Source organism: Podarcis muralis, chromosome 10, assembly GCF_964188315.1.
Source record: "Podarcis muralis chromosome 10, rPodMur119.hap1.1, whole genome shotgun sequence".
NCBI classification, from domain to species: domain Eukaryota; kingdom Metazoa; phylum Chordata; class Lepidosauria; order Squamata; family Lacertidae; genus Podarcis; species Podarcis muralis.
This window is the reverse complement of record NC_135664.1, coordinates 44,066,555-44,093,084: the sequence shown is the minus strand read 5'-3', so window position 1 is coordinate 44,093,084 and position 26,530 is coordinate 44,066,555. Positions and strand designations below refer to the sequence as shown.

Sequence of the window (26,530 nt, the reverse complement as noted above, 5' to 3'; positions counted from 1 at the left end):
GGGGACCCACAAGACTTTGGATCTTTGTGGCAGAACCCAAGGCTAAGCATCTTTTGCACATCTGTTGCCATTGCAATGAATGGCGGCCGCGCCACAAGGCTTGGGGAGGAGGAATTGTGACAAACACCCCCCCCCCTTTGGATAATAAGCTCTGATTCCGGAGCTTTCTAATACCCAGTATTAAGTCATTTCCTATTTTTAAAATCTCCGGAGGGGTTTGATGCCTTTCATAGTAGGGGATTTGTGAAAGCCAATCACGTCTCCCCATCAAATGTAGTTACCAGCTAGAAATGCGCATCCCACGTATACTGCTGCTAAGGAAGGGTTAAAGAGCTAAATAAAGGTTACAATCTGAGTGGAATTACTTAGGGCTCAAGCAAAAAGACAAAACGAAAAACCACTGTCATTTGAGTCTGTCTCCAGCTTTGAGAGGTCTAGCAGTCTCGGTGCTATTGCCCTGGGAAGGATGCTTCCTTTGTAGAAGCTAAGGAGTGAAAAGGACCATCTTGTGGGAATTTTTTAACTCGAGTGGGCAAAAAAGAGAAGCTGTAGGGTTGGGTGTAACCAGCGCCTCATCGGATAAGCTGCCTGGGTATGGCTGGTTCTCTCTCTCTCTGCATTTCTCTGTGCCGTGTCCTGTCTTGGTGTTCCTGTTTGTGACGAAGTCCCCCATCTCTTTCCAGGGCTGCTACCAAGGACACATCATTGAAGCACCACTGGAAGAAACCTCCTGTGCCCCCCGTGAGGAGCTATGAAGAGCTGTGCCATCTTTGAGAGTCACAGGTGGGGTGTTGCCCTTTGAACTGGGAGGGCAGGGCTGCCGATTCAGCACATCTCATCTCTGCCAGGGGAGACCACTTGGTTGTGGGCTTGCCATGGGGCATCTGTTTGGCCATTGTGAGAATGGGATCCTGGAACAGATGGGCTCTTGGCCTGATCCTGCATGGCTCTCCTTGTGTTCTTATGACTAACATTGACTCGGTGTCATTAAGTATCACCCATTGAGACTTGACCTGAATAGGCATGCCGTGTACCATCACGGTAATGTGAACAGTGCAAAGAGACAGTGCTGAAATGCTGAAATTTATTTCAGCATTACTTTCCCTCATATAGTTGACTACCCCCAGGGCAAATATTTATCCACCTCATTTGATAGTGAGTACAGGAAGATCCTACCAGCATTTGTAGGAATCAAGTGTTTGGATCATCCTGCATAAGGGATGCTGAGCCTAACTTAACCATGACCTTAAAAAAATAAAATTATGCTTGGATACCAAATGTTAGTACAGCAGTTGCCTGCCTGTCCTCCCTCCCACCCCCCAAATAAGATATATCCCTTGTAGATAGGCTTATAAAAGGATAAATAGTGCATTGTTTTCATATTTGAAATCATCATGCTAACATGTCAAGGGATCACTTTAGATAGTGGAAAGTGGCAGAAGATGAAACTAGGAAGAGAATTGGGAGCAGCAAGATACGGGCACAATAAAGAATAAGGGATTTGGGCTTTGTCTCTCAAAACAAGTATATTGTGAAAGCCCAATTCTTGGTGCATGGACACAGCAAAAGCAGGGAGATGATGCAGCAGGTATTTTCAAGATAATTGGTTTGATTATATAAAAATTCTAGGGTGATATCACAAATATTCCATAGTCACAGAGGGAGGAGAAGGAGGTAAAATGCATTCAGAGGGGGGGGGGGAATCCTAATGTTTTTGTTTGTTCCTTTTAAAAATCAAGAATTAAAAGGAGGAAAGAGTCTTTTACCCTTCCAGTGGTAGGAGATTTTCAAAAACTGGAGCAAATGGGATTCCACCCCTCAGAAAGAATTATAAGGAAGGAGTGCCACCTGCTGTTGGGATAAATAACTGCCACTGTTTGCTTTGTGTTCCTTTTCCTAGATATGAGTTTTATAAGTCTGGGCAGAGCTCAAATCAAAGTGCAGAAAAATGTAGTGCAGTTCCCCATCTGGTTGGCCACTGTGAGGACTGAACACTATCCTGGATGGGCTTTTGGTCTGCTCCAACAGGCATTTTCCTGTGTTCTCCCATACCACTAGGTCCAGGGTCCACTGGAAATGTAGAGGCTTCGTGCATTTGAGAGTTTGTTTATGCAACAGAATACACATTCAGGTCATTCTGCTGAGGGTGCTGGCAAGTGTTAGATAAGTGTGGACAAGGAGGATCTGTGCATACGTGGGTAAGAGACAGGAAAACCGTCAAAACAAATAAAATACTCAACCCCCGTGTCTATATTATCTAAAGTAGCCTCAAGAGAACTAGTTCAGGGTTAGGGTAAAATTTCAGACTCTGTGAATCCCTCAGCCTTACTCTAGTGGTGCGGCTGCAGTGCCAGAAACCAATAAGCTGCTCTGATTCCCCAGGGGGACACTAAATTAATCAGTCCTCCACTGAGTACACCAATTTTAAAAGCACTTCCTACTCCAGTTAGATAGTTATGTAAGGGATGATGCCTACCTCAAGGACTTCCTAATCCTGTGTAATCCAACAAAAACTAAATTGCACACCTGGCAATTTGTGCAGCTGTGTGCTCTCTGGTCCCCGTGCTCTCGCTCCAAGCCTCATGTTAGAAATTTTGAATTAAAATGAAATGCTATCAGAAAGTTTCAAGTAGCGACAGTGCCAAATTCCCAGTCCTTGGAATGTGTTTATTCTCTCTCTCTCTCTCTCTCCCCACCCCCACCCCACATTCACATGACACGGATCTAAGGTGGCCAGCTGCAAAAGAAGAGAGGCCTCCTGCACTTTTAAAAATTGTGTAGAAGAAAAGGGGATTTCGGCAGGGGTGGCTTGTGCAAGCTCTTCAGCACAGCTCTGGGCAGGAGTCCTGTCTTATCTTGCACCTGAACACCTTAGTGGCGTCTGATCAGAGCACCTGAACACATGAATTGTAGAAGTGTGGATGGGGACAGGTGTGCAAACCTCACCTCCAATGTCCTTGCACACTGTGCATCTCCCTTAGTCCTAGAGAAGGTCTGCATGGGGTTTCAACTCACTTTTGCTGAAATGTAAGTAGACACCTCTGTGTGATCGTGGACCCTATTTCACCCTGATCACAGGGAGAGCTCTACTTGCAGAAGCCCCCTGCAGACTTTCCCCATACAACAGATTTTCAGCATTTTCAGCATTTGCATATTCAGGCATATGACTGAAGAGACGTAGATGAATTTGCATCACGAATGAAACAATAACAATATGAAAAATCATTTCGTCTTTACTGACCACTCACACCCCTTGCCTCTCTTGGTAAGGCTGAAGTCATGGAGAAGCATCAGTGGCTGCCCCAGATTTTGTGCCATGGGCCTTTTACACCTGAGCTGAGGCCCACCAACTCATTCTGAACTGTTACCAGTTTAATCGCCACTGGTCATGAATGACTCCAGCTCTGTTTTCCCTGAAAGATTTCCTCCTGCAGTGAATGGAGGTCACCTCTTATGCTTAATCCCAGCCTGCAATACCAATCTTTCTCTCTGTAATCTCCCGGAACAGCTGTGCTGTGATTGCATTGTGGATTATAAAGTGCCCATTTCCCTCAAAACAGCTGCTGACTGGATGGACAGCATTTAATAATCACTGAGGAGTCTGAAGGGAGGGGGCGTCTGAGATTTTTTTGGAGGGTGGGTGGGTAAAGGGAGGAGGAAGAGGTGTAAGGGGGTCAGGATGAGTTTGACATCTGCAAACCTAGCTGGAAGATGTGCGGAATTCAAGGCAATCCCAGAACCTGACATTCAGTGCAGCTTGCACATTAAACTGCAGCAACTGGAAAAGCCTTCAGAAAGGTAATTGTCTCTGTCATATGTTGCAAGGTGCTATAATTATTGCAACCCACTCTAGAAACTTAGAGTGAAGGATGGGTAAGAAATATAATGTTGATGATGCTTTGGTATTTCGGCACACTGCAATAAAGCTGTTGCAGTGGAGGGGAAGCATTCTGCAAGTGGCGGAAGTAATCTAGAGTGGCCATGTGTCCTACTTTATCCAGGGCACTCTCTATTTGAAGGGTTCTCAGGGGCCAAGCCTTTATTTGAAGGCACCCTGTATTTGAAGGTCTGTCCAGTCTAAATCTGGTTTAAAAGATAAGAAACCGGCAGGAGAGAGAGGAGCAAAAGCCTTGAAGTGGCCCATCAGCATCTAGCATTCCAACACATGAATGAAGACTGACTAGGCATACAGATCCCACCCAGTGACAGTCTTCCCCACAATGGTGAGATGTGTTTACTATCAAAATTAAAGCAATTATTTCTAAATTCTGCATATATACTTATAAATTAGCACAGGCAGATTTTAATGCAAACCGTGGTCTCTTTTGTTCTCTTGTTCAGTGTAATGTGTTAGTAGCAACCCTCAAATCAGAGGGGTTTCCTTCCTACCTCCACATAGATTTTGATTGGCTTCTGGTTCCCAGTTGGACTCTGCTGGCTCTAAAGTCTCTCTCTCTCTCTCTCTCTCTCTCTCTCTCTCTCTCTCTCTCTCTCTCGTGTGTGTGTGTGTGTGTGCAGAATTCCTGTACAAAAATGCATGACCAATATTGGGTGGGAATGCAAAACCACGTGGCTGCCTCAGAAAAGATCAGGGAGCAGGAAGGGTAAATAATGCTCAGAGGTTTTTCAGATGCCTTGGATTCTAAAATAAGTTAACTCAATGGAGTTCACAGAAGTCAGGATGGGGGAGAAATCTGGTTCAGTTCACTATGTGATCCCACCTACTTTGCAATTCCTGAAACAATCAAGAAACCAAAATGCGGCTTCCTTTTGAAATCCACACTTCCGTGAATGTTGCAATGCAGTTTTCCAGCAACACACACACACACACACACACACACACACACACACACGTATGTATTAGGGGAAAGGTTGGATACAAATGCATCCCTTGATGAAAACAACATGTAAAACTGCATTGAATTAGAGAAAAGTGCTGACAAAATGTATTTATTAGATATGCACACTAATATGCTGACAATTTTTCATGAAGGTTTCTTTTTTAAAAATAATAATAATCATAAACTGATGCATAAAGGTGGCAACCAGACTTTAGGGTGAAGGGCTGAAAAGTTGAGGAATACTGAAAACCTGTAGAATGAGGCTGTGCCTGTTGTGGTGTAATCTGAAATGGTCTTGCTTGGTTCAGACGTTGCAAATTGCGCTCAGCAAAGGTAATGCGGTGGGGAGCCTGCTCCAAGTGCATGGGCTTTGCCTGTCTGTTCAAAACCTGATGGTGCAATTGAAAGAATGGAATGTTAATTGCATGAAGAGACCATCCCTGTTATCAATACAGAACAAGGAAATTTATTATCCATTTAGATAGGGCAAGAAGGTGTGAACTGTATATGTGTCGCTGTTGGTGCAGGCTTGAGATGGGGTGGTCCAGTGCCAAGTCAAAGATAGTCTGCTTCACCTTCACCCAGTGAATCACTCCATCCTCTGCTCTCCAACGCCCTACATCACCCCCTTAGTCTTCACAATACTCCTCCTCTTCATGCCTACCCTGTAGATTGTTGTGTTGACCCTTGAGGCTTGCCTCTCCTTTCCTTAAAAAGGGCACTACTATTAGGGCAGGTTCCAATCTGAATCGGCTACAGGGGCAGCGATCACATGCTCTCTTCAGCCAGCCCCGTCTTAGCCTGGCCAGGTTTCCTCAGGAATCTCTCCACCTTCTCTCCAGGCTGCTGACTGCATGAACACAGCCACTCGCTTCCTCATCTAGGCAAACAGCATTGTTTTTCCCTCCTTGCCCGCCTATGAGCTCAAGATGACAGCGGCAGTGGAGGGAGGGGGGTGTTTGGACTCCCTTCTTGCTTGGATCAGGCCCCTCTGGTAACACTTCCACTGGTCCCCTGCTCATTCCCCAGTCCCTGCTGCTGCTGCCTCCTCCACCCTCTTCCAGGTCTCCCCTATTCGCCTCATCCTGACAACTCGGCATAGGGCACTCTTCACCCTTGCAGTCACTTCCCCCCTGATCAAGCCTCTCCCGGGTGATGCTTGCCCTCAGTGCCAGTCTCCTCCCCCTCCCCTGAAGTGTCCCCACGTCCCCTGCCTTTGCTGGCACCCTCTTCCATGCCTTCTGTGTATGCCAAATCATGGGGCCCAGGTTGGTCCATGACAATATGTAGCTAAAAAGAGAGAGGCTTGTTTCTTGTTTACATTTGTTGGTTTGTCGGTTGCACTTAAAGGCAGCGTATTTCTGGGCCCTCGTCTTTCCACCCAGGTATGTCAGCAATGGGAGCATGTAGTCCTGTAGATGTTGTTGGACTCCCATTAGCCATGGCCAACATGGCCGATGCTCAGGGACAACATGAGGTGTAGCCCAACAATTTATGGTAGACTATAGATTCCCCATTGCTGGTGCATGTGACAGGTCTTCTTCCAGGAATCCTCTCCATTATATTGTACTGTCCATTAATAATAATTTATAATAATAATTTTTTATTTATACTCTGCCCATCTGGCTGAGTTTCCCCAGCCACTCTGGACAGCTCCCAATCGAGTGTTAAAAACAATACAGCATTAAATATTAAAAGCGTACCTAAACAGGGCTGCCTTCAGATGTCTTTTAAAGATAAGATAGCTGCTTATTTCCTTCACATCTGAAGGGAGGGTGTTCCACAGGGCAGGTGCCACTACCGAGAAGGCCCTCTGTCTGGTTCCCTGTAACCTCACTTCTCGCAATGAGGGAACCACCAGAAGGCCCTTGGCACTGGACCTCAGTGTCTGGGCAGAACAATGGGGGTGGAGACGCTCCTTCAGGTATACAGGACCGAGGTCGTTTAAGGCTTTAAAGGTCAGCACCAACACTTTATATTGCTGAATGCAGTTTGCAATGCCTGAAGCATCAGAGCTGAAATGTTTCCCCCTGATATTGCTTTATTTCCTTACGATTCATAAATCCCTGGAATTGAGGGAACTATCTCGCTTGCCTCTTGCAGATGAAGCTTTTGAAGATCCTCCCTTGGCGTCGGGCTGTTCTGGCAGTGGTCCTGAACCTGCTGGCTCTCAGCCTTTCTACCACAGCCCTGCTGGGCAGTTACTGGTGTGTGGGGACACAGAAAGTCCCCAAGCCTTTGTGCGGGAAAACTAAGAACACCAAGTGCATCGGTGTCCCCATGCCTCCTGACGGAGGGGCCAGCAATTCCTCTGCACCCTCCCAAGATGTGGTGCACTATAGCTGGGAGACCGGGGACGATCGCTTTGCCTTCCGGTACTTCCACACAGGCATGTGGCTTTCCTGCGAGGAGAACATTGAAGGCTCAGGTAATCTCTCTAGTCTGCCTCTTCATTCATTCACTTCCATGTACTGCCTTTCTACCGAAGCACTTAAGGAGATTGACATTTTATCATAACACAAGAGACATAACACAAAAGGTACTGACTCTTTCATACTGTTGCATAATGAAGTTACATAACGACCAGGTGGGATGGCTCTGGGAGAAATTGTTCTGGAAACAGAGGAGCCAAATGGCAATTTGTCCCAGCCAAGCCAATAGAGAAGGAATTTCTGCCTTGGCTTTCCCACTGAGGCAGTCAGTCAAAGGGTGAAGCTGGGAATGAGGACTTCTTCCTTTCATAATATTGTTGCACACCACCTCAGTCTCCGAACGGTGCAAGGAAATGAGTATGGCTGCCAGCTTTTCAGTGCAGCAGGGATGGGCTGACCTCTGACCTTCCAGATGTTGTTGGACTTCAACTCCCATCAGCCCCAGCCAGCATGGCCAATGGTCAGAGATGTTGGGAAATGCAGTTCAACAACATCTAGAGGACCACAGGTTAGCCACTGCAGCAATAAAGGTATGTCTGCATGGGAACTTGCACCAAACTTGATTTAGGATCTATAGCGTTATACCAGAGAAAAAAATTCTTCTCAAAATTAACAATGAAGATGGGGGAATCTGTTGCATTGTGCTGACTGTGGGATCTGAATGGTTCCTGCTCAGTTCATCAATCCTTTTCTTACACAGTGGTACCTCAGGTTAATTACTTAATTCGTTCTGGAGGTCCGTTCTTAACCTGAAACTGTTCTTAACCTGAAGCACCACTTTAGCTAATGGGGCCTCCCGCTGCTGCTGCACCGCCAGAGCATGATTTCTGTTCTCATCCTGAAGCAAAGTTCTTAACCCGAGGTAATATTTCTGGGTTAGCGGAGTCTGTAACCTGAAGTGTATGTAACCTGAAGTGTATGTAACCCGAGGTACCACTGTAGTAAGAAGAGGGCCAATTTAATATGGTTTTAGTTCAATTCCCATTTTTGTCATCCAGCTAACATGGGACCCAAACAGCTACCTCTAGAGCACTTTGCTTTCCTCCCTCATTGTGAGATTTTTGTGACATCCTGGGAGGAGAACCAGCCCCATAAAATCCTGATGTCAAATTATCATTCTCTTCAGGAAGCAAGCTCTACTGAAATAAACATTGTACACTCCCAAAATGCATTCAGGAACAAGGTATGAGTAAGCAGGGTCAATTTTATTCAATTGCCCATGAAGCAGTACATAGAGTCTCAATGAAATGCGCAGCTGTCACAGAATGGGGAGGCATTCTGAACACCAAAAAGCTGGGTAAAATGATACAAAGGGACCTGGAGAGATTAGTTTTGCAGGCAGCGGGGGGTGGGGAAGAAAACCTACAAGATAGTGTTCAGCTGGAGAGGACAAAATAACTTTCAAAAGGCAAACCTGTATCTGGGGAATATAATCTTCAGAACCAGAAGCCCGAGAACCAATATAGTTAAGAAGTACTTTGCAGCAAAGGACGCACAGGTTGGACACTTGTTTATAGCCTGATATAAAACCACAGATAGACTTGGCAATTGTTGACACTTACATATGCAAGGCTACCACTTGGCCATTTTAAATCCATCTTAATCCCTTAATTTTTTACTTCCTGGAATTTGCTTTAGTAGAAATGAGAATTCTTAAATTTACTCACATTTAAAAGAACTAACTGACCGATGCCCAGATTTGCTTTTGGTATTCTGTGTATTGAACAGGTGATGCATGTTGTGAACATAAGAACATACCCTCCAACATTTCTCCAATGAAAACAGGGACATCCAATAAATGAATGAATGAATGAATGAATTTATACCCTGCCCATCTGACTGGGTTACCCCAGCCACTCTGGGTGGCTTCCAACGTATATAAAAACATAATCAAACTTAAACATTTAAAAAACTTCACCTGCTTTCTGTATAGTTACTTATCTCCATAACTCCATACCCTCCAACATTTCTCCAATGAAATTAGGGATGACGTAAGGAAAATTGGGAAATTCCAGGATCAAATCAGAACCCAGGACGGCTTCTGTAAATCCAGGACTGTCCCTGGAAAATAGGGACACTTGGAGGGTCTGTAAGAACTGTTCCACAGAATCGGGCCAAAGGCCTATCTGATCCTGAATTCTGTTCTTACAGTAATGCCTTATCTTCAGAAGATTCACTTGAGAAGAAGACTGGAATCCTGTGCACGCTTAATGAAATGAGTCTATAGATCTTAGACTTATTCCTAAACAAACATCCATAAGATTGGACTGTACTGCACATATCTCAGATGACGTCCAGTGAACTACCATGGATCTAAGCCCTAGTTCTCGAGGCTGCTCTGGCCCCCAAAACAGGCCCAAGACTTGAACAAATTCAGCCAGCAGCAAAAAGAACAAAAATTAATGTGAACACATAGGGATGGGTGGACATTTGAGTGGAGAGAGAGAGAGAGAGAGAGAGAGAGAGAGAGAGAGAGGGATTTTTTGAATGAAAAGTCAATTTGACTGCAAAGAATCAGCTAGGGAAATAGAGCTCTCTCTCTCTCTCTCTCTCTCTCTCTCTCTCTCTGTGTGTGTGTGTGTGTGTGTGTGTGTGAGCACGCACACGCACACACACACATTTGTTAGTATGTGGGGGATGGACAATCAGTCATGAATCCTCCAAGGATTGACTAAGGTTGAATGTGGCCCTCAAGCAAAAATAAACAAAACCATTAGCCACAGCCACATCCAATCCTGGCGTACATTCTGATCAGTATTCTAAACTGGAGATGGTTCTTGCATTTCAAATGGATATTATTCCCCCCTCCTGCCTACCTCACAGCAGAGGGCTGAGAATGGAGAGACAGCCAATGGCAGCCATCCGTTTACTCTTAGAACATAGAAGAACATAGCCCAGAAGCAATCAAAAACATTGAACAATGTCAACACTATAATCTAGATTTAAGAGCTGACTTCTCCTTCCTGCAGCTCCTGGGATAATTTTACCATTCTGTTTTCTTTCAGATGAGAAATGTCGCAGTTTCATTGAGCTTTCACCTCCAGCAGAGAGAGGTAGGAATAAGCCCCAGACTGGTGTGGACCAGCGCAACCTTTAGAATGGGCATGATCAAGAACAGCTGTATCTGGATATTTGCCATTTGTTACTTTTTGGCAATGTTGGGACGCGGGTGGAGCTATGGGTAAAACCTCAGCGCCTAGGACTTGCTGATCGCATGGTCGGCGGTTTGAATCCCCGCGGTGGGGTGCGCTCCCGTCGTTTGGTCCCAGCGCCTGCCAACCTAGCAGTTCGAAAGCACCCCCGGGTGCAAGTAGATAAATAGGGACCGCTTACCAGCGGGAAGGTAAACGGTGTTCCATGTGCTGCGCTGGCTCGCCAGATGCAGCTTGTCACGCTGGCCACGTGACCCGGAAGTGTCTGCGGACAGCGCTGGCTCCCAGCCTCTTGAGTGAGATGAGCACACAACCCTATAGTCTGGCAAGACTGGCCCGTACGGGCAGGGGTACCTTTACCTTACTTTTTGGCAAAGCACTTCTGTCTCATGACATGTTTCTGTTTTATGACTTTTGATGCTGAGACTTCTGGCTTCTTTTCCCAGTTTCTTATTTCTCCAGTTTTAACAAAAGTGCTCATAGAAATAACATGGATTTATTTGGGTTTGGTAACTAAAATAGCAATGAAAACATGGTTAAGCAACATGTTTGAACATCTGAGAAAGCCTGAGTAGATGCTCAGCGTCTAGCATTGAGCAGTCTAAAATAATAATAATAATAATAATAATAATAATTATTAGGCATGGGTCAAAAGTTAATTGAATTTAAATCCCACTGAAATCCACAACACAGTTAATCATGACTAACATTCTATTGAATTTAATGAGAACTAAATTCAGACAGTTTTTTTTTCCTGGATGCAACCCACTATAAGTTGAAACCTGTCAAAAATCCCAGAGTTCTTTATTAAGCAGGTGGATGTTGCTCATTCTCTGATCAGCAGGCCTCTGTGATATTTATTTGAACTTATTTTCAATACTATTAGGATTCATATCACCATATTGCTAATACAGGCCTTCCCTTCCATGCCTATCCAAAGGCTCAAACAAGCTTCATGTAGCTTAAAAGGTATGGCAATTAGCTGATAGAAATGGTGCACTACTCTAACTCCTCCATGTTTAAGGTCCTGAGGTCTGGTGTGCTCCCTTCTCTTCAAGCCTCTGTAGTCCTAATTTCCTCTTATAATTTGGCTTTTGCTCCTCCTGACTAGGTTTCCAGATCCTGCTCTTTCCAATTACCTGTGGTGTTGGTCTGGGTGCCATCTAATGGCTTGTGTGGAGTTCCATTCCAGGGCTGTTATTTTTGAGCCATTGTTCTTTCATTAGAGTGTTGTGAAGGTCTGGCTGCTAAATAAACAGAGCAGGCCTATGCACAGGATCCCTGGGTTTACTACTGGGTCCCTGGGAGTAGAGGATAATAATAATAATTAATAATAATAATAATAATAATAATAATAATAATTTGTTATTTATACCCTGCCCACTCTGGGCGGCTTCCAACAGAAGATTAAAATACAATACTCTATTAAACATTAAAAGCTTCCCTAAACAGGGCTGCCCTCAGATGTCTTCTAAAAGTCTGGTAGTTGCTTTCCCCAGCCACTCTGGACAGCTCCCAATCGAGTGTTAAAAACAATACAGCATTACATATTAAAAACGTAACTAAACAGGGCTGCCTTCAGATGTCTTTTAAAGATAAGATAGCTGCTTATTTCCTTCACATCTGAAGGGAGGGTGTTTCACAGGGCGGGTGCCACTACCGAGAAGGCCCTCTGCCTGGTTCCCTGTAACTTGGCTTCTCGCAGCAAGGGAACCGCCAGAAGGCCCTCGGCACTGGACCTCAGTGTCCAGGCAGAACGATGGGGGTGGAAACACTCCTTCAGGTATATTGGACCAAGGCTATTTAGGGCTTTAAAGGTCAGCACCAACACTTTGAATTGTGATCGGACACCTACTGGGAGCCAATGTAGGTCTTTCAAGACCGGTGTTATGTGGTCTCGGTGGCCGCTTCCGGTCACCAGTCTAGCTGCCACATTCTGGATTAGTTTCCGGGTCACCTTCAAAGTTTCCGGGTCACCTTCAAAGTTAGCCCCACATAGAGTGCATTGCAGTAGTCCAAGCAGGAGATAATTAGAGCATGCACCACTCTGGCGAGACAGTCAGGTAGGGTCTCAGCCTGCGTACCAGATGGAGCTGATAAACAGCTGCCCTGGACACAGAATTGACCTGCACCTCCATGGACAGCTGTGAGTCCAAAATGACTCCCAGGCTGCGCACCTGGTCCTTCAGGGGAACAGTTACCCCATTCAGGACCAGGGAGTCCTCCACACCTGCGTGCCTCCTGTCCCCCAAAAACAGTACTTCTGTCTTGTCAGGGTTCAACCTCAATCTGTTTGACGCCATCCATCCTCCAACCGCCTCCAGACACACAGGACCTTCACCACCTTCACTGGTTCTGATTTGAAAGAGAGGTAGAGCTGGGTATCATCCACATACTGATGAACACCCAGCCCAAACCCCCTGATGATCTCCCCCAGCGGCTGCATGTAGATGCTAAAAAGCATGGGGGAGAGGACAGAACCCTGAGGCACCCCAAAGGATGGTCCTTTATTTGAAGAAACCCTGTTATTTGAAGGGCTACCTGGTTTAAAGGTAAAGAATTATAAGAAGAGTAGTCCACCACTAGTTAACACAAGGGCAGGAGACTGAGCGGGTGCACAAATCACTTGGTCACAGTCTTCCTTCCACGGTGAGATGTATGTTATTTCTCTTCAAATTGTGGTCACTGTTTCTCAATGCGCATCTATACAAATAGAGTAGCAAACACAAATTGAATACAAATCTGTGTCTTATTTATGGGGCAATGCATATTATCTCTTTTGGTGATGCACTAGGTGACCATCCTACCTGCACATCTTGCAACCTACCAACTTATAAATGCAGTCTATCCACCATGTTTACCTTTCTGGCTTCAGCTCTGCCAGCCTGTATCCCTGACTGATTTGTCTTTTCTGGTTGCACACAATAGGTATCCTCTGGTTGTCGCTTGGATCAGAGATGATTTACATAAGCTTGCTGCTCATTAGTTTCATCCTCCTGCTGGTGGAGATGTTGTACACAGGGAACCCAGTTTGTGGGCTGAAGCTCAATGCCTTTGCTGCTGTCTCCTCTGTCTTGTCAGGTGAGTGCCTCTCCCACTTTGGCATGGATGAGGAACTGGGGGGATTCATTAAGAGCACACCGAAGCAGGGCAAAAGCAGCTGGGAGTGTGAAGGGAAATGAGATGTGAGAAGCTGCTTTATTTCAAGTCAGATTATTTATCCATCTAGCTCAATATGATCTTGCACCATGGATAGGGAACCTGTGGCCCTCTAGATGTTGTTGGGCCAGAACTCTCAACTTCCCTGACCATATATCTGAAGGAGCGTCTCCACCCCCATCGTTCAGCCCGGACACTGAGATCCAGCGCCGAGGGCCTTCTGGCGGTTCCCTCATTGCGAGAAGTAAGGTTACAGGGAACCAGGCAGAGGGCCTTCTCGGTAGTGGCTCCTGCCCTTTGGAACGCCCTCCCAGCAGATGTCAAAGCAATAAACAACTATTTTACTTTTAGAAGTCATCTGAAGGCAGCCCTCTTTAGGGAAGTTTTTAATGTTTGATGCTGTACTGTTTTTAATATTCAGTTGGAAGCCGCCCAGAGTGGCTGGGGAAACCCAGCCAGATGGGCGGGGTATAAATAATAAATTATTATTATTATTATTATTATTACCATTAGCCACACTGGTTGGTGGCTGATGGAAGTCCAACAAATATCTGGATGGCCACCGGTTCCCTATCCGTGGTCTACACTGGCAGGAAGCGGCTCTTCAGAGTTTCTGATGGTGCACATTCCCAGATGTAAAGGAGATGCTCTATTTCTGAGCTACAACCTTCCCCACAAATGAAAGGATGGAGAAAAATGCAACAGAAAAAGGAAATAAGAGGGTAGAGACTGAGAACAGAGGGGCATTAGAGGCTAGAACTATGTTAATCCCATCAGAGAAGCATTTCCTAAGAACATCAAGCAAATGTTTCTTGTACCATCTGAATTGTGGCTTTGGGTGGATGACCTTCTTTCCTTTCTCTATAGGCCTACTGGGGATGGTGGCTCACATGATGTACAGCCAAGTTTTCCAGGCAACTGTTAACCTGGGGCCAGAGGACTGGAGACCGCACTCATGGGACTATGGTTGGGCCTTCTAGTATGTGCAATATTAATTTACTAAAATATGTTTGCCACTTTTCTTAAAAACAAATCAAAACACTTAACTATTTATTTATTTATTTATTTATTTATTTATTTATTTATTTTACTGCCCTATACTTGCAGGTCTCAGGGCAGTTCACAGAATAAAATCAAAATATAAAACCACAAAATACATAATCAAAATAAGAGTAACAACCCAGTAACATAGAAAGCTACTTTTACGGGCCCCTCCAGACTGCTGTTTCATTGCAGGTGTCTTCTGCAACATGTTCTTGACCCAATAATGCATTAGTGGTGGGTGAATTTATTCTCCTTTAGTTTCTTCTGAGATGCCTCCCCAATGCTACCACATGTTGCTGTCTGGAGGGACAATAGTGTAACACAAGTGCAACAAAAAATAAACAAGAACTTTTGCATGCAGCCAAGGAAACAGAGTTATTCCAGTGGAGTATTGCACACCCCTAATTTTCACCAACTCTCAGCCATTTGCCAGGTTTGTCAAAATCACATGTAAATTGTGCAGCTGACTCCACAAGTGTCCTGAGTGTTGAGCAAACTGCCAGTCCTGGCTATTAGCCCCAAACTGCAGACAAAATCTGATGCAAAGCCCTGTGATCTTCATCCTTAATAACAAACTACGGGGCAAGGGACAAGTCATCAGTACAATGTCAGTAAACAGAGTAGCATCACAAAGGCAGACAGCCCAGAACTGGGCCTTGCAAACAAGAGATGTTTCTCCAGAGGGTATTTAAATCACCCCAGAATGATTTGGCGGGCTGGGGTTTTTGTAAATGCTGTGAATTAATTTCTTTAACATGGGTAACAAAGGGGTAAAGGTAAAGGAACCCCTGACCGTTAGGTCCAGTCGTGGACGACTCTGGGCTTGCAGCGCTCATCTCGCTTTACTGACCGAGGGAGCCGGCGTACAGCTTCTGGGTCATGTGGCCAGCATGACTAAGCCGCTTCTGGCGAATCAGAGCAGCGCACGGAACCGCCGTTTACCTTCCCGCCGGAGCGGTACCTATTTATCTAGTACTTTGACGTGCTTTGGAACTGCTAGGTTGGCAGGAGCTGGGACCAAGCAATGGGAGTTCACCCCGTTGTGGGGATTTGAACCACCAACCTTCTGATCGGCAAGCCCTAGGCTCAGTGGTTTAGACCACAGCGCCACCCACATCCCGCAGCTAAGGGGCAATTCACATGGATTAAAATTGGTCCTAGCTGTGAGGCAAGTACAGTATGCAGTACTCTGTAAAATATATGCACTGTCATCAAGCGAAGTGGTCCTTTGATTGCTGTATTGAAGGGCAGATCAAGTTTGAGAAGAGGGACCATAATTCCGCAGTAGAGCACATGTAGACAGCTCATGGTTTGATCCCCATCAACTTCAGCTTAAGCCAGGGATGGGGAATTTGTGGCCTTCACATGTTCTTGGATTCCAGCTCCCAGCAGCCACAGTCAGCACGCCCAAGAATTATAGGTGTCATGCAATAGCATCTGCAGAGCTGTAGGTCATGAGCTAAATGATCTTGGGTTGGAGGCTGGGTATGATGTCTGCCCAGGGTCCTGATGGAGCACCACCAGAGCCAGATGGACTTAATATAAACCCCTCCATATCCTTTTTATTGCACATTCATGGTAATTTGTGCTCATGATGCTGTTGGGGAAGTCACACGTGAGCCGGCTTACACCTGCAATCCTGTTGGGGTGCTCACACTGCTTCGCTTCCAAGCAGTGCACATCCTGTAACTTTATCCATCCGCCATTGTTAACTAACAGAAGAAAGGACACAAATAAGACCCTTCTCCCCGTTTCTCCTGTCTGTTTCTCTTTTTCAGTATGGCCTGGGCCTCCTTTACTTGCTGCATGGCCTCTGCCGTCACCACCCTGAACACATACACCAAAACCGTGCTGGAGTTCAAGCGCAACCACCAGAAAGCCTGCGACGGGAGCCTCATGGTAGACCAGTCCCAGCACCACCAGTGCTTCTTCCCGCCTCAGTACCAACAGCGAGAGCCACTGGGCGGCTTCTACCCGCACCGAGAAAAGCTGCTCCACTCCGTCTCCGAAGGAGTCGACTTCTACTCGGAGCTGCAGCAGAAGGTGCTGCAGAGGGAGCCCGACCTAGAGATGAATGAGGTCCTGGGGAAATCTGGTGGGGAGGATCCCTGTTAGGATGGGAAGAGAGAGAGGGCTCGGTGGGACAGTCAAAAAAGAGAGAGAGCTCTAAACCAAGCTTTAGCCTCCTCCCCTTGAGGTTCTCGCTTCTTTTCATTTGCTCTGCTGGGGAATTCAATGTGGGTGGGAGTTAGGCAGCCACTGACATGGATGCATCTGACCATAGGAACCTGCCTCTTCCCATCTTGCTCAGCGCTGTCTGCACACACTGGCTGGCAGCAGCTCTCCAGGGTTTCAAATAAGGGTATTTCCTGAAGGTACCTGGGGGTGCCAGGGACTGAGACTGGGCCCGTCTGTCTGTGCTCTGCCACTATGAGCCAGGTATGAAATGGGATGTTATTCAGGCCTTTACATTGGGACTGGGTTTTAAAATACATGAATAGCCATGGAGGGGAAATCAAATGGGGTCCACGATGTAGGGGAAGGGTGCTTGAAGCCTTTGCTCTAGTCACAGTCTCACTCCAATTCAGGGGGGCTTAATGCTTGCTATTTGCAACAGGCAGGAAAGCTCTTGTTGGTCCCAATGGAAGCCTTCTTCCCACTGCAAATAGCAGGCATGTGAATTTAGAGTGTGACGGTGGCAGCAGCAAAAGCCACCCCACCATGTTACGATTACCATCCGGACCACCCTTGTCCCCCCCGCCAAGTATCCTCGCCATTTTAAAAATAGACCACAGCAGGCACGCAAGAGCTAACAACAGGAGTACCATCAGATCCAGCTTGGTCCTGAGGAGGGGCAGGGCACTGAAGCTCAACACTGCTGCACAGCAGGAAGTGTTACCTGGAGATGTTGAATGACAGAAGAGAGTGACGGCATCTAACCCTGATGCAAAGGAAACTGCAATGTGCCCTGGACTTGGTATGCTAATTAAACAGCACAATCGAATTTCCTTGCTTATTTGGGATTGTAAATCACTTTTCTGGAGGGAAATATTGCAGGGTGGTAAACCTTGATGCCAAATGCAGGTGGATGAAGAAGGCATTGGCATCCCTGCCTTAGATTCAGCAAGGTCCACTCTGACTAATTTGATCTGTTGAAACATGGCAACACTGGCCAGCATTTGGATCATAATAAATCAAATTCCTGTTTAATAAAAACCCTGGAACTTCCGAATGAGCATGTCCTCCACAATGAATGATTCTTTGCTTGTTTACAGTTTCTAACCATCATAACTTTTGTAAGATTTGCATCCAGGTAGGAGGGAGTGGGGGGGATACAAAGAATGTTTAATAATCCTTTTGGTTGGTTTCAACCCAAAACATCTGGATAAACCCCATTTTTAAAATCAAGAGAGTTTCCAAATGTATTTATTTTAAATATTTCTTAACCACCCTTCACCAGAAAATTCCAAGGCCATGTAAAACAGCTTGAAAAAACTATGGACACAACTTCTAAATGCAATGAATAAAGTGGCATAGATGTAAAACACCAGTGTCAGATAACAAAATAAAAAGCAGGTTAAAAAGGCAAAACTTAAAAAGAGCAAAAAGACGACATTCCAGAGGGAGAAGAATGGGAAGATGTTCCCACACCTGTGCGCCTCCATTCATGTTTAGTCACCCAATCTCCCTCCAAAGATGGTCGCCTCTCTATCACCCCCTTGATGCCTTACTTGTGTGAAAGGGTACCATGAGAAGCAGGGCCAGTCCCTGAAGGGGTCACAAAGACTAGCCAATCCGCAGCATGCACCATTCTGCTCAAAGTCTGGGCAGAAGTCTGTGTAGGTGTCACAGTGCAGTGCGCATGCTCACCATGGTGGATTCACCAGGAAAATTCTGTACATCTGTTCATAGCAGGACTCTTGCAAGAAGCTATCAAATTCACTCTGTTCCCAGAGTCCTCTTCAATTCGCTCAAAGAAGCTAGGAAAAGCAAGTCACACACCAGAAATGTGCTGTACATGATCTTTATTTATCCCATCATGGTTCACAGTTCAAATAATATACAGACAAGATCATTATTTAAAGTGCACACAAGACGTGGAGGGGGGAAAATTCACATTATGGAGGACCCAGTGTCACCAAGCAATACAAACCAAGTGGATGCATTAAAGGACGCAATGGAGGGCACGTACCATTTCAAGTAGTGATGTTGCAAATATGCCAGCTAGGGCTGAGGAGCATGGGAGTTCTACCTACTGAAGAAACTCTAGAACCAATTTGTATGCCTTGAGCGAATACCTTTATTTCTAAGCAAGGGCCACGCCTAGGGGGGGAAGACAAGTGCTATGCGTTGTGCTAGTATTTAGAAAAGTATAGACTCAGACTCCTATTCTACTTATACAAACTCTTCAAAAGCTCAGGGATTAAAAGGGGAAAGGCGGAATGAGGCCCTGCCTCAGGGATTGGTATCATGAGGAAAGCTAATGAAGAAGAGACATTTACAAGAGATGCAATATGGCTATGTACAGGTTGCAATTTGTGTAGAGCCAGCAAGAGTGGCTTCTCCCTCACTGTTACCAGAGTGCTAGTCCTGATCCAGCATATTTGAAGCTGCATCTCCCAGTGAAAAAGCAGCCAGCAGAGCAACAGTCGAGTACATCAGATTGCAGACTGCTCCTGGTCTAATTAATTTCATGGCTAAAGAAAGTAACTGAATTATGGGACATGGCTGAAAGAGTGAAGGAGTCTTTTGCCATGTAAAACAAATCATTTTTGCCAACAGGTAAAAAGAGAGGAAATCTGAACAGCTGAACAGGCTTTTATTCCCAGCTAGAAAAGAGGAATATCTTAGACAACTTTAACACAGGGAAGGGAGTGTTAATGAAGAAGCTGTTTCAAAGCTTTTGTGCATTGCTCCAGGAAAATAGTTGGTTTTCCCACATACAACGATGAGTCACAGAGCTGCCTATAACAACACAGCCTGAGGTTCTCCTGCAATCAGAACACTGGGCAGACTGAACACATTCAGGAGAAAATTGAGTTTTGGACACAATCCAGTTGACAAAGTAAAGATAAGCCTATCTAAACAAACTCCTGTTCCATAGGGTGGAGAATGTATATAACATACATCCCTCTGCTAGGTAAGAGATGCTCCCATAGGATGCTCTATGTATACTCCAGCCAACAATAGCTTCTAAACATAAACATCATAACTGGGTATTCCTAGTGACTTGGTCACAACACCTGCTGGCCTGTTTTTGCCAGAGGCAGAGCTCAATGCTAATCCTACATCTTTGTGCAGATGTTGGAACCCTTCTTGAAAAGAGACAACACTTAGTAGGGTTGCAGTAAGTACGGGACATTGCAAGCCCATGGAATGTTTCGGGCATTGCTTGTTTGCCACTACAGACAATCTACACGAGCACTGCAATGGAAGCTTTGTTATCCTTTGGTTATACGAAACTATGGTAGACCCTCGAACAGGTGATCCTAGCACGGTTCAGAAAAAGGGACACAGACTTTTAGTTAAACAGCACCAAACCCAGCCTGGCTCTGACTGAAGGTAGGAGTGTATGCAATCGTTCAGCACTAAAGGGTACAATGCCTCTCAGGTTCGGGAGATGTGGGGTGGAGAGAGGAAGATCTGAACGGGACACAGCAATGACCATAACCCAACATCCTCCAGATCTTGTTGGACTACAGCTCCCAACATCCCTGACCACTCTGGCTGGAGCTGATGGGAGCTGAACTCCATCTTTGAGAGCCATGGGTCATCTCTGCCCAGTCCTAAAACAAAAGAGAAGGAAGAACCAAAAGAACCCAAAGGATGAAAGTTATGAGCCAAGGCCACACTATGCAGAGAACATTGCTATGCATTTAAGATAAAGTAGGAGCTTCCTGAAACACTTCATAAATTAAAAATACAATATATAAATATATAGACACACACACATATATATACACAAACACACACTCTAGTGTCTCTGCATAAATTTGTATGTTCAATCTACCCGGAAGGAAAGATGTAGGCAGGGAGCAGCAACGAACAGGTCAAGCAGCATTCCATCAAGTCAGGATGCCAGAGGGTCACCGCCAGTCCAGCCTCCCAGCACTAGGTGGCCATTCACAAGGGTGAGTAGCAGCTAGTCTTTCAGGCTCCTTCCTTAACGCACTGAATGCATCACGAAGTCTGGCTAACCACCATGGCCTGCTGATATCGAGGCCCACGGTTTTGTCACGTTGCTCAGAAAGCCCGAGGAAGCAAATGGCTAGAACTGGGGAGAGAGAGAGAAAACGGGTGTCAGTCAGGCACAGCGAGGCTGCCTGCAGGTTTCTGCAGGGCCTTAGGCTTTAAGTGAGGCACAGTCGAATCAATGAGAACAGCAACAGTGTGTCAGGGGGAGGGAATGAGGACAGGACCTCCTCTCACTTTGCAAAAAGCTGAGTCAGGCTGGAGGGAGCCCACAATGGCTTACTGACTCAGAATCTGCATGGGGGGCCCCATGCAAGGGAAAAGTGTGCCCAGCATCTCCCTACATCAGGGTTTGGCATCAGTCACTAGCATTAGCCTCATATGTTGCCTTGAATCTAGCTGTGATTTGTGCAACCAGGGGGGAAAAGAATCAATTGTGGGAATCATTTCATTTCGGAAAGAAGCAGCAGGCCCCTCAGACATTGCTATTCACTTTCTTTGCAAAAGGGCAGCCCTTTCGATTCTCCCCCCTCTCACGTGCACATCTTTACCAAAGACCTCTTCAAATCATCTCACCTTGTGAGCAAAATCAGTAAATTTGATCCTGGAGAGAAACCGTCTCAATTCCCCGCGGTTGATTTTGGGGTCACTCTCCTTCAAGGGTACCTCTCGGCTCTGCGTCATCAGGGCCCACCTCAGGCGGAGTTTACTGACCGACAGAAACCCTGGCTGGTGCTCAGAGGTGGGGCTTGTGGTCACGGTGATATAAAATGCGTCTTTTTGAAGATCATTGATTCCAACTGGCAGATGCAAAGGGAAAAGGAAACACTGGGGTGTGCTCACAAATTAAGCAATTAACTGCATTCACATCAGATGACCAGGCTAACTTCCACTGGCTATTTCTAACTGTGCAGGGGCTTGGCTTCTACTTATAGAAAAAAAATCCAATCACAGTGCTCTGCGGTGTGGAGCTCTGCAATGAATACAAATGTCTCTGCAGAACCTGATATGAAGGTTGCAGCCGCAACCAGCATTTCTGGCTCTAGCGAACACGGTTACAAGTGGCAAGTTACAAGTGCAATATAAAAATTAGAAAACCAGCCGCATGTCAGTGGCAGGTGGACCAGGGGCAAAAGGGGAGCAATGGATAGGACTTTTATCTTTATACAACAGGCTGTTTTCTGCCACACAAAAACCAGAGGTTTACACACACACGCCCCACCATCCTCCACCTAGGCAAGCAAGAGGACATATTCCATCCAGGCAAAAGCACTCCCTGAGAGTGTGGCACAAGGCTGGTGGGGTGTGTGGCCAAGAGAGAGAAGGTGTGGCTTGGGAAAGGGGCGTGGCTCTAGGGAGAGTTGCAAGGGTCAGTCCGAGAGGTCTGGAGGGCTGCATTCAGCACTAGTGCCTGAGGTCAGTGGCGTAGCATGGGTTGTCAGCACCCGGGGCAAGGCAAGTAATTTGCGCCCCCTAACCCGTGGATTTGCGCCCCCTAACCTGTGGATTTGCCCTAACCCCAGATGTTGCGCCCGGTGCGGCCGGCCCCCCCCTGCACCCCCCACGCTACGCCACTGCCTGAGGTTCCTCACCCTGCTTTAGAAGACAGGGGGAAATTACACAACCTACTTTTCTCAGAGTGGCTGGAGCCACCCAGATGGGTGGGGTAGAAATAAATTATTATTATTACTACTATTATTATTAGGCTATCAGCCAAGTTGCAGGCATACACAGAACAATTTTTAACAAGCCCCATGAGCAAGCTAGAAAGGAAGAGAGCAGAACCACCATTACCCACCATAAATTGGGAAGGTATTAAGCATCTACTTCAGGCATCCCCAACCTTTGGCCCTCCAGATATTTAGGACTACAATTCCCATCATCCCTGACCCCTGGTCCTGTTAGCCAGGGATCATGGGAGTTGTAGGCCAAAACATCTGGAGGGCCACAGGTTGGGGATGCCTGATCTACTTGGACCTCTGTGTGTGTGTGTTTATTTTTCCCTACACCTGTGCATACTTACTGGACGAAGCAGTCACTGTGCCTGTTGTGTTGCTCAGGTCCAAGAGGACTGTAGGGAAACTGGGATGAAGGAGATAAAGATGGTGAACTCTTGGGCTGGGCTCCTACAACAACAACGACAAAGTCATGAATCATCCATTTCCTCTGCAAATTTCTGGGGTTTGTTTGCTTTCTATCGTGGGGGCCTCTCAACCACTGCATTTGTCATCATTGCAATCATACTCCTCTTAACTTTCAGTTAAAACCAGCCCACGGCATGTTCACTACCACTTAGGAAGTTGCATCAAACCATGTTCATCTTCTCTCTTAGCCTTACAATGCCTGTGAGAAGTATAAGGTTACTGTTTTCATTTGCTACAATTTCCAGGTTTCTTTGGGGGAAACCATAAGAATTAGCTGTTTGTGATTTAGATACGCTCTTAAAAGTTAGAGAGCTGAAGCTGGGAGGCAGTAATTTGTCTGAGACCATGTCTGGTGTAGGCTTATACCTACCTATGCTTTCAGGAGTGCCAGTTTACCTGCTGGTTAGCACTGGTTCATGGAAGTTAACATGGATGGCAATATTGATCTCACCCAGGTAGAACTCAGTGGATTTTCAAGTGGGAACTAAATGAAAACTGGTGCCAAAAAGGTTTCTGCTTTACCTCATAGAGCAGGGGCAGCTGACTCTCAAGAGACTGCGATCAACTCACAGAATTAAAGACTGGCAGTGATCTACCCCCTTTTTGGGGGTTCAGGTCCAAGTTGTTGAGCTTTTAGAGATGAGGGCAAAAAAAGGGGAACCAAACTTGTGGAGCTTCTTTGGGGGGAGACAGTGATCTACCAGTGATCTACCACAGACATCCAGTGATCTACCAGTAGATCACGCTCTACCTGTTGGACGTACCTGTCATAGAGTTATCTCACACATCTCTTGTTTAGTCTTGTCTTGCATGCTCATTGCAGCTATCTGGTGCTACCACTGGGAGGTAAAACTCAGCCAGTGTTAAGAAGAGACATCACGGAGATCAGAGAATGTAAGTGAAGGCACCACTGTTAAGTGATTCTCTCCACAGGCTAAGATCTCATCTTTCTGCTATGCATAGACTCTTGCATACTCTCAAAATGCAGTGCAGAGCCATCTTAAAGGAGAGCCGAGTCTCTCTATGACCTTTACACCCAAAGAAGCAATGCTTTTACATGACACCAGGTGGCTTGGCTACAATGCAGAAATCCAATCAGAGAGCCACATGGATGCTGCTGGATGAATAGCAAGCACAAATGCAGATTTTGCAGAAAGCATGGACCAAGCGTTTGTGCAGCTAGGGAGGTAGCAGATTCTAGGCACAATGTAGCTTTTTCTGGCTAATGGCAACAAGGAGGTCTCACCTAAGCCTTTGTAAACACTCCCAGAAGCACTGTTTCATTTGCTTCGTGATGTGTGCTTCTCTTGCATAAGCACACTGTACCAAAGCTTTCCCCAGTAAGACTGTGTGGGACCTGACAAACAGGTCCTGTTCGACAGTGTTCTAATTTTGTGGATCTTACAGAGGTAGCAGGAATTTGAAAAATCAACCAGGCATGTAAGTTCAATAGCAGCCCTCTCCCCGATGACAGATCTGAGCACCAGGATAATTGAAGAGGATCAAAACACACACACGTACTGCACAAGGCTGAACCTGTGTCAAGCGCCACCCAAAAACCTATTTTAAGACCAGGGCTGAGTCCTGGAAATATGTGAAGTTAAAAAGGAAAAGGAAAATGCCAATGAGCACCTGCAAAATGCCTTTCCTCATTGGCTGTGTAACCATAGCCTGTCCACAAACATACCTGGCTTCCAGGGCCAATGGAACATCCCCCCTTTACTTGTCAGAAATGAAACCCCTACACAATGCCTCCTCTAACCTGGGGAGCTGGACTCTCACTTACCAAGCTTTTTAAGAGAGACTGCTTCTCATTAGCCCAGAAGAGAAAGACAGATTTTTTGTCCAAAGTCATCACCGAGAGGGCGTCTGTTTTCTTCATGTGACATGGTAGCTCAGAGCTCCAGATCTTTTCTCCTGATTTACCATCCACCACTAGCAGCTGAAAAGGAAGAACCCAAGAGTCCAACAGATAGAAAGAGACAGGGAAAGGAGAAAATAAGATATGGAATCACAAGGATTAAAAATTGAGCCTCCATATTCAGAGGCACTATTAGCAGATTAGCTGTTGCTGGAGGCCCAAATCGCAGAGCTTTCCACCCCTCTCACATTGTGCTTATGAGGAGCATCCGGCAGGGATTTTAATATATAACCTTTCTGCATTCAAAAAAGGTGGTCCCTCTAACCTGCAATCCAAAATGGTCCACTTCAATCTATGAACTCAGGCTCAGAATGGATGTAATTTTAAATGTGTATTTGTGTTGAATGTGCATAGATTTGTTTTTGTTTAATGCAAATAGCAACCAGTGGTGTGGACTTGTGGGGGCAGGAGCTGATGATTATTGGGATCATATGTGACATCTACTGTGGTTCAGGTGAAAATCCCTTCTCTGAGGTTGCTATTTGCATTGGAAGAAGAACCCCCGTTGGTACTAGTGGAGAATTTCCTTCGAGCACAAGCAAGCAGCTTCAAGTGGAGTGATTTTCAATCCCTGACCTTCAGGGGCTGCTATTTGCACTTAGAAAAACGTACCCATTAAATCAATAATAATAATAATAATAATAATAATAATAATAATAATAATAATAATAATAATAATAATTTATTATTTATACCCCGCCCATCTGGCTGGGTTTCCCCAGCCACTCTGGGCGGCTTCCAACAGAATATTAAAATACAATAGTCTATTAAACATTAAAAGCTTCCCTAAACAGGGCTGCCTTCCGATGAAGCAGTGTGGCTTTGAGGGCAGCAGTTAGACAGACACCACAAGCTCAGTTTAATTCATTAATAAAATATTTCTCAAAGGCATTCTCCTGGTCTCATAGCTGCAAGGAACAGAGGAACAGGTAAAGCGGAGACATACAAACACTTCATAAAATATATACAAGCTTTGAAGGAACAGGGAAAGCTGTGGATTCCAAAGTGCTTGCTTACCTGTGTGTGGCATGAAGTACGTCAGTCTCCCACTATTCAGCTGCATTGGATGATCCCATGTTCTAGTATCAGGATGGAGAAAAACACTCTATCCACTTTGGATGCAAACTAGATGCATAGTCTAGTTTGGCCCTCACCTTCCATAACAGTGAATTCCCCCTGCCCATTACTTGTAAATTACTTGCAGCTATTACCTCCTGATACTGTTACTAACAGCAAAACTGAGACGTGTTGTCCTTAGGTTGCTATCCTATATGAATGTACCAGGTGTTAAGCCCCACTAGACAGAGTTAGGATTTCTTCTATGTAAAGATGCACAGAACTGTGCTGTTCTCTAGAGTGCTAGTGAACGTACCTGTTTTGTGATGTTGTTTGCCATCTGAGCCTGAAGCAGGAAGTCCAAGGTTTGATCATCACTGAAGTAGCCTGGGGAAGGCTGGCTGCAAAAAATGGAGAGAGCAACCGTCAAAATGAGAGAGCGCCAAATAAAGCATCCAAAATGAGCCCATCCACACCCTCAGAGGCAACACTTCCTTTCACAGGAACTCATCTGCATTCCTGCACACCCAGGCTTTGCCAAAAGAGATCAGGTTGCTCATCCATCAAGTGTGCTATTCTGGCATGGGCA

At 45.7% G+C, this 26,530-nt stretch overlaps 2 protein-coding genes across 3 annotated transcripts in view; one reads left to right on the top strand and one right to left on the bottom strand.

The window, feature by feature from the left end:
* The window catches only part of GSG1 (germ cell associated 1), a 111,920-nt gene extending 94,057 nt beyond the window's left edge, over positions 1–17,863 (top strand). Inside the window, exons 4-9 of the mRNA XM_028746658.2 lie at positions 684–783; positions 6,945–7,269; positions 10,279–10,326; positions 13,354–13,506; positions 14,452–14,563; positions 16,407–17,863. Coding sequence (XP_028602491.2) covers positions 6,945–7,269; positions 10,279–10,326; positions 13,354–13,506; positions 14,452–14,563; positions 16,407–16,743 — 975 coding nt within the window. The 5' untranslated portion in view covers positions 684–783 and the 3' untranslated portion in view covers positions 16,744–17,863. The remainder of the gene's footprint in view (positions 1–683; positions 784–6,944; positions 7,270–10,278; positions 10,327–13,353; positions 13,507–14,451; positions 14,564–16,406) is intronic.
* A 1,362-nt stretch (positions 17,864–19,225) lies between these two features.
* The window catches only part of FAM234B (family with sequence similarity 234 member B), a 32,236-nt gene continuing 24,931 nt past the window's right edge, over positions 19,226–26,530 (bottom strand). For both annotated transcript variants that reach the window (XM_028746389.2, XM_028746390.2), the window contains exons 9-13: positions 26,258–26,342; positions 24,751–24,906; positions 22,844–22,946; positions 21,397–21,620; positions 19,226–20,902 (exon numbers count right to left, since the gene is read on the bottom strand). In XM_028746389.2, coding sequence (XP_028602222.2) covers positions 20,897–20,902; positions 21,397–21,620; positions 22,844–22,946; positions 24,751–24,906; positions 26,258–26,342 — 574 coding nt within the window. In that variant the 3' untranslated portion in view covers positions 19,226–20,896. The remainder of the gene's footprint in view (positions 20,903–21,396; positions 21,621–22,843; positions 22,947–24,750; positions 24,907–26,257; positions 26,343–26,530) is intronic.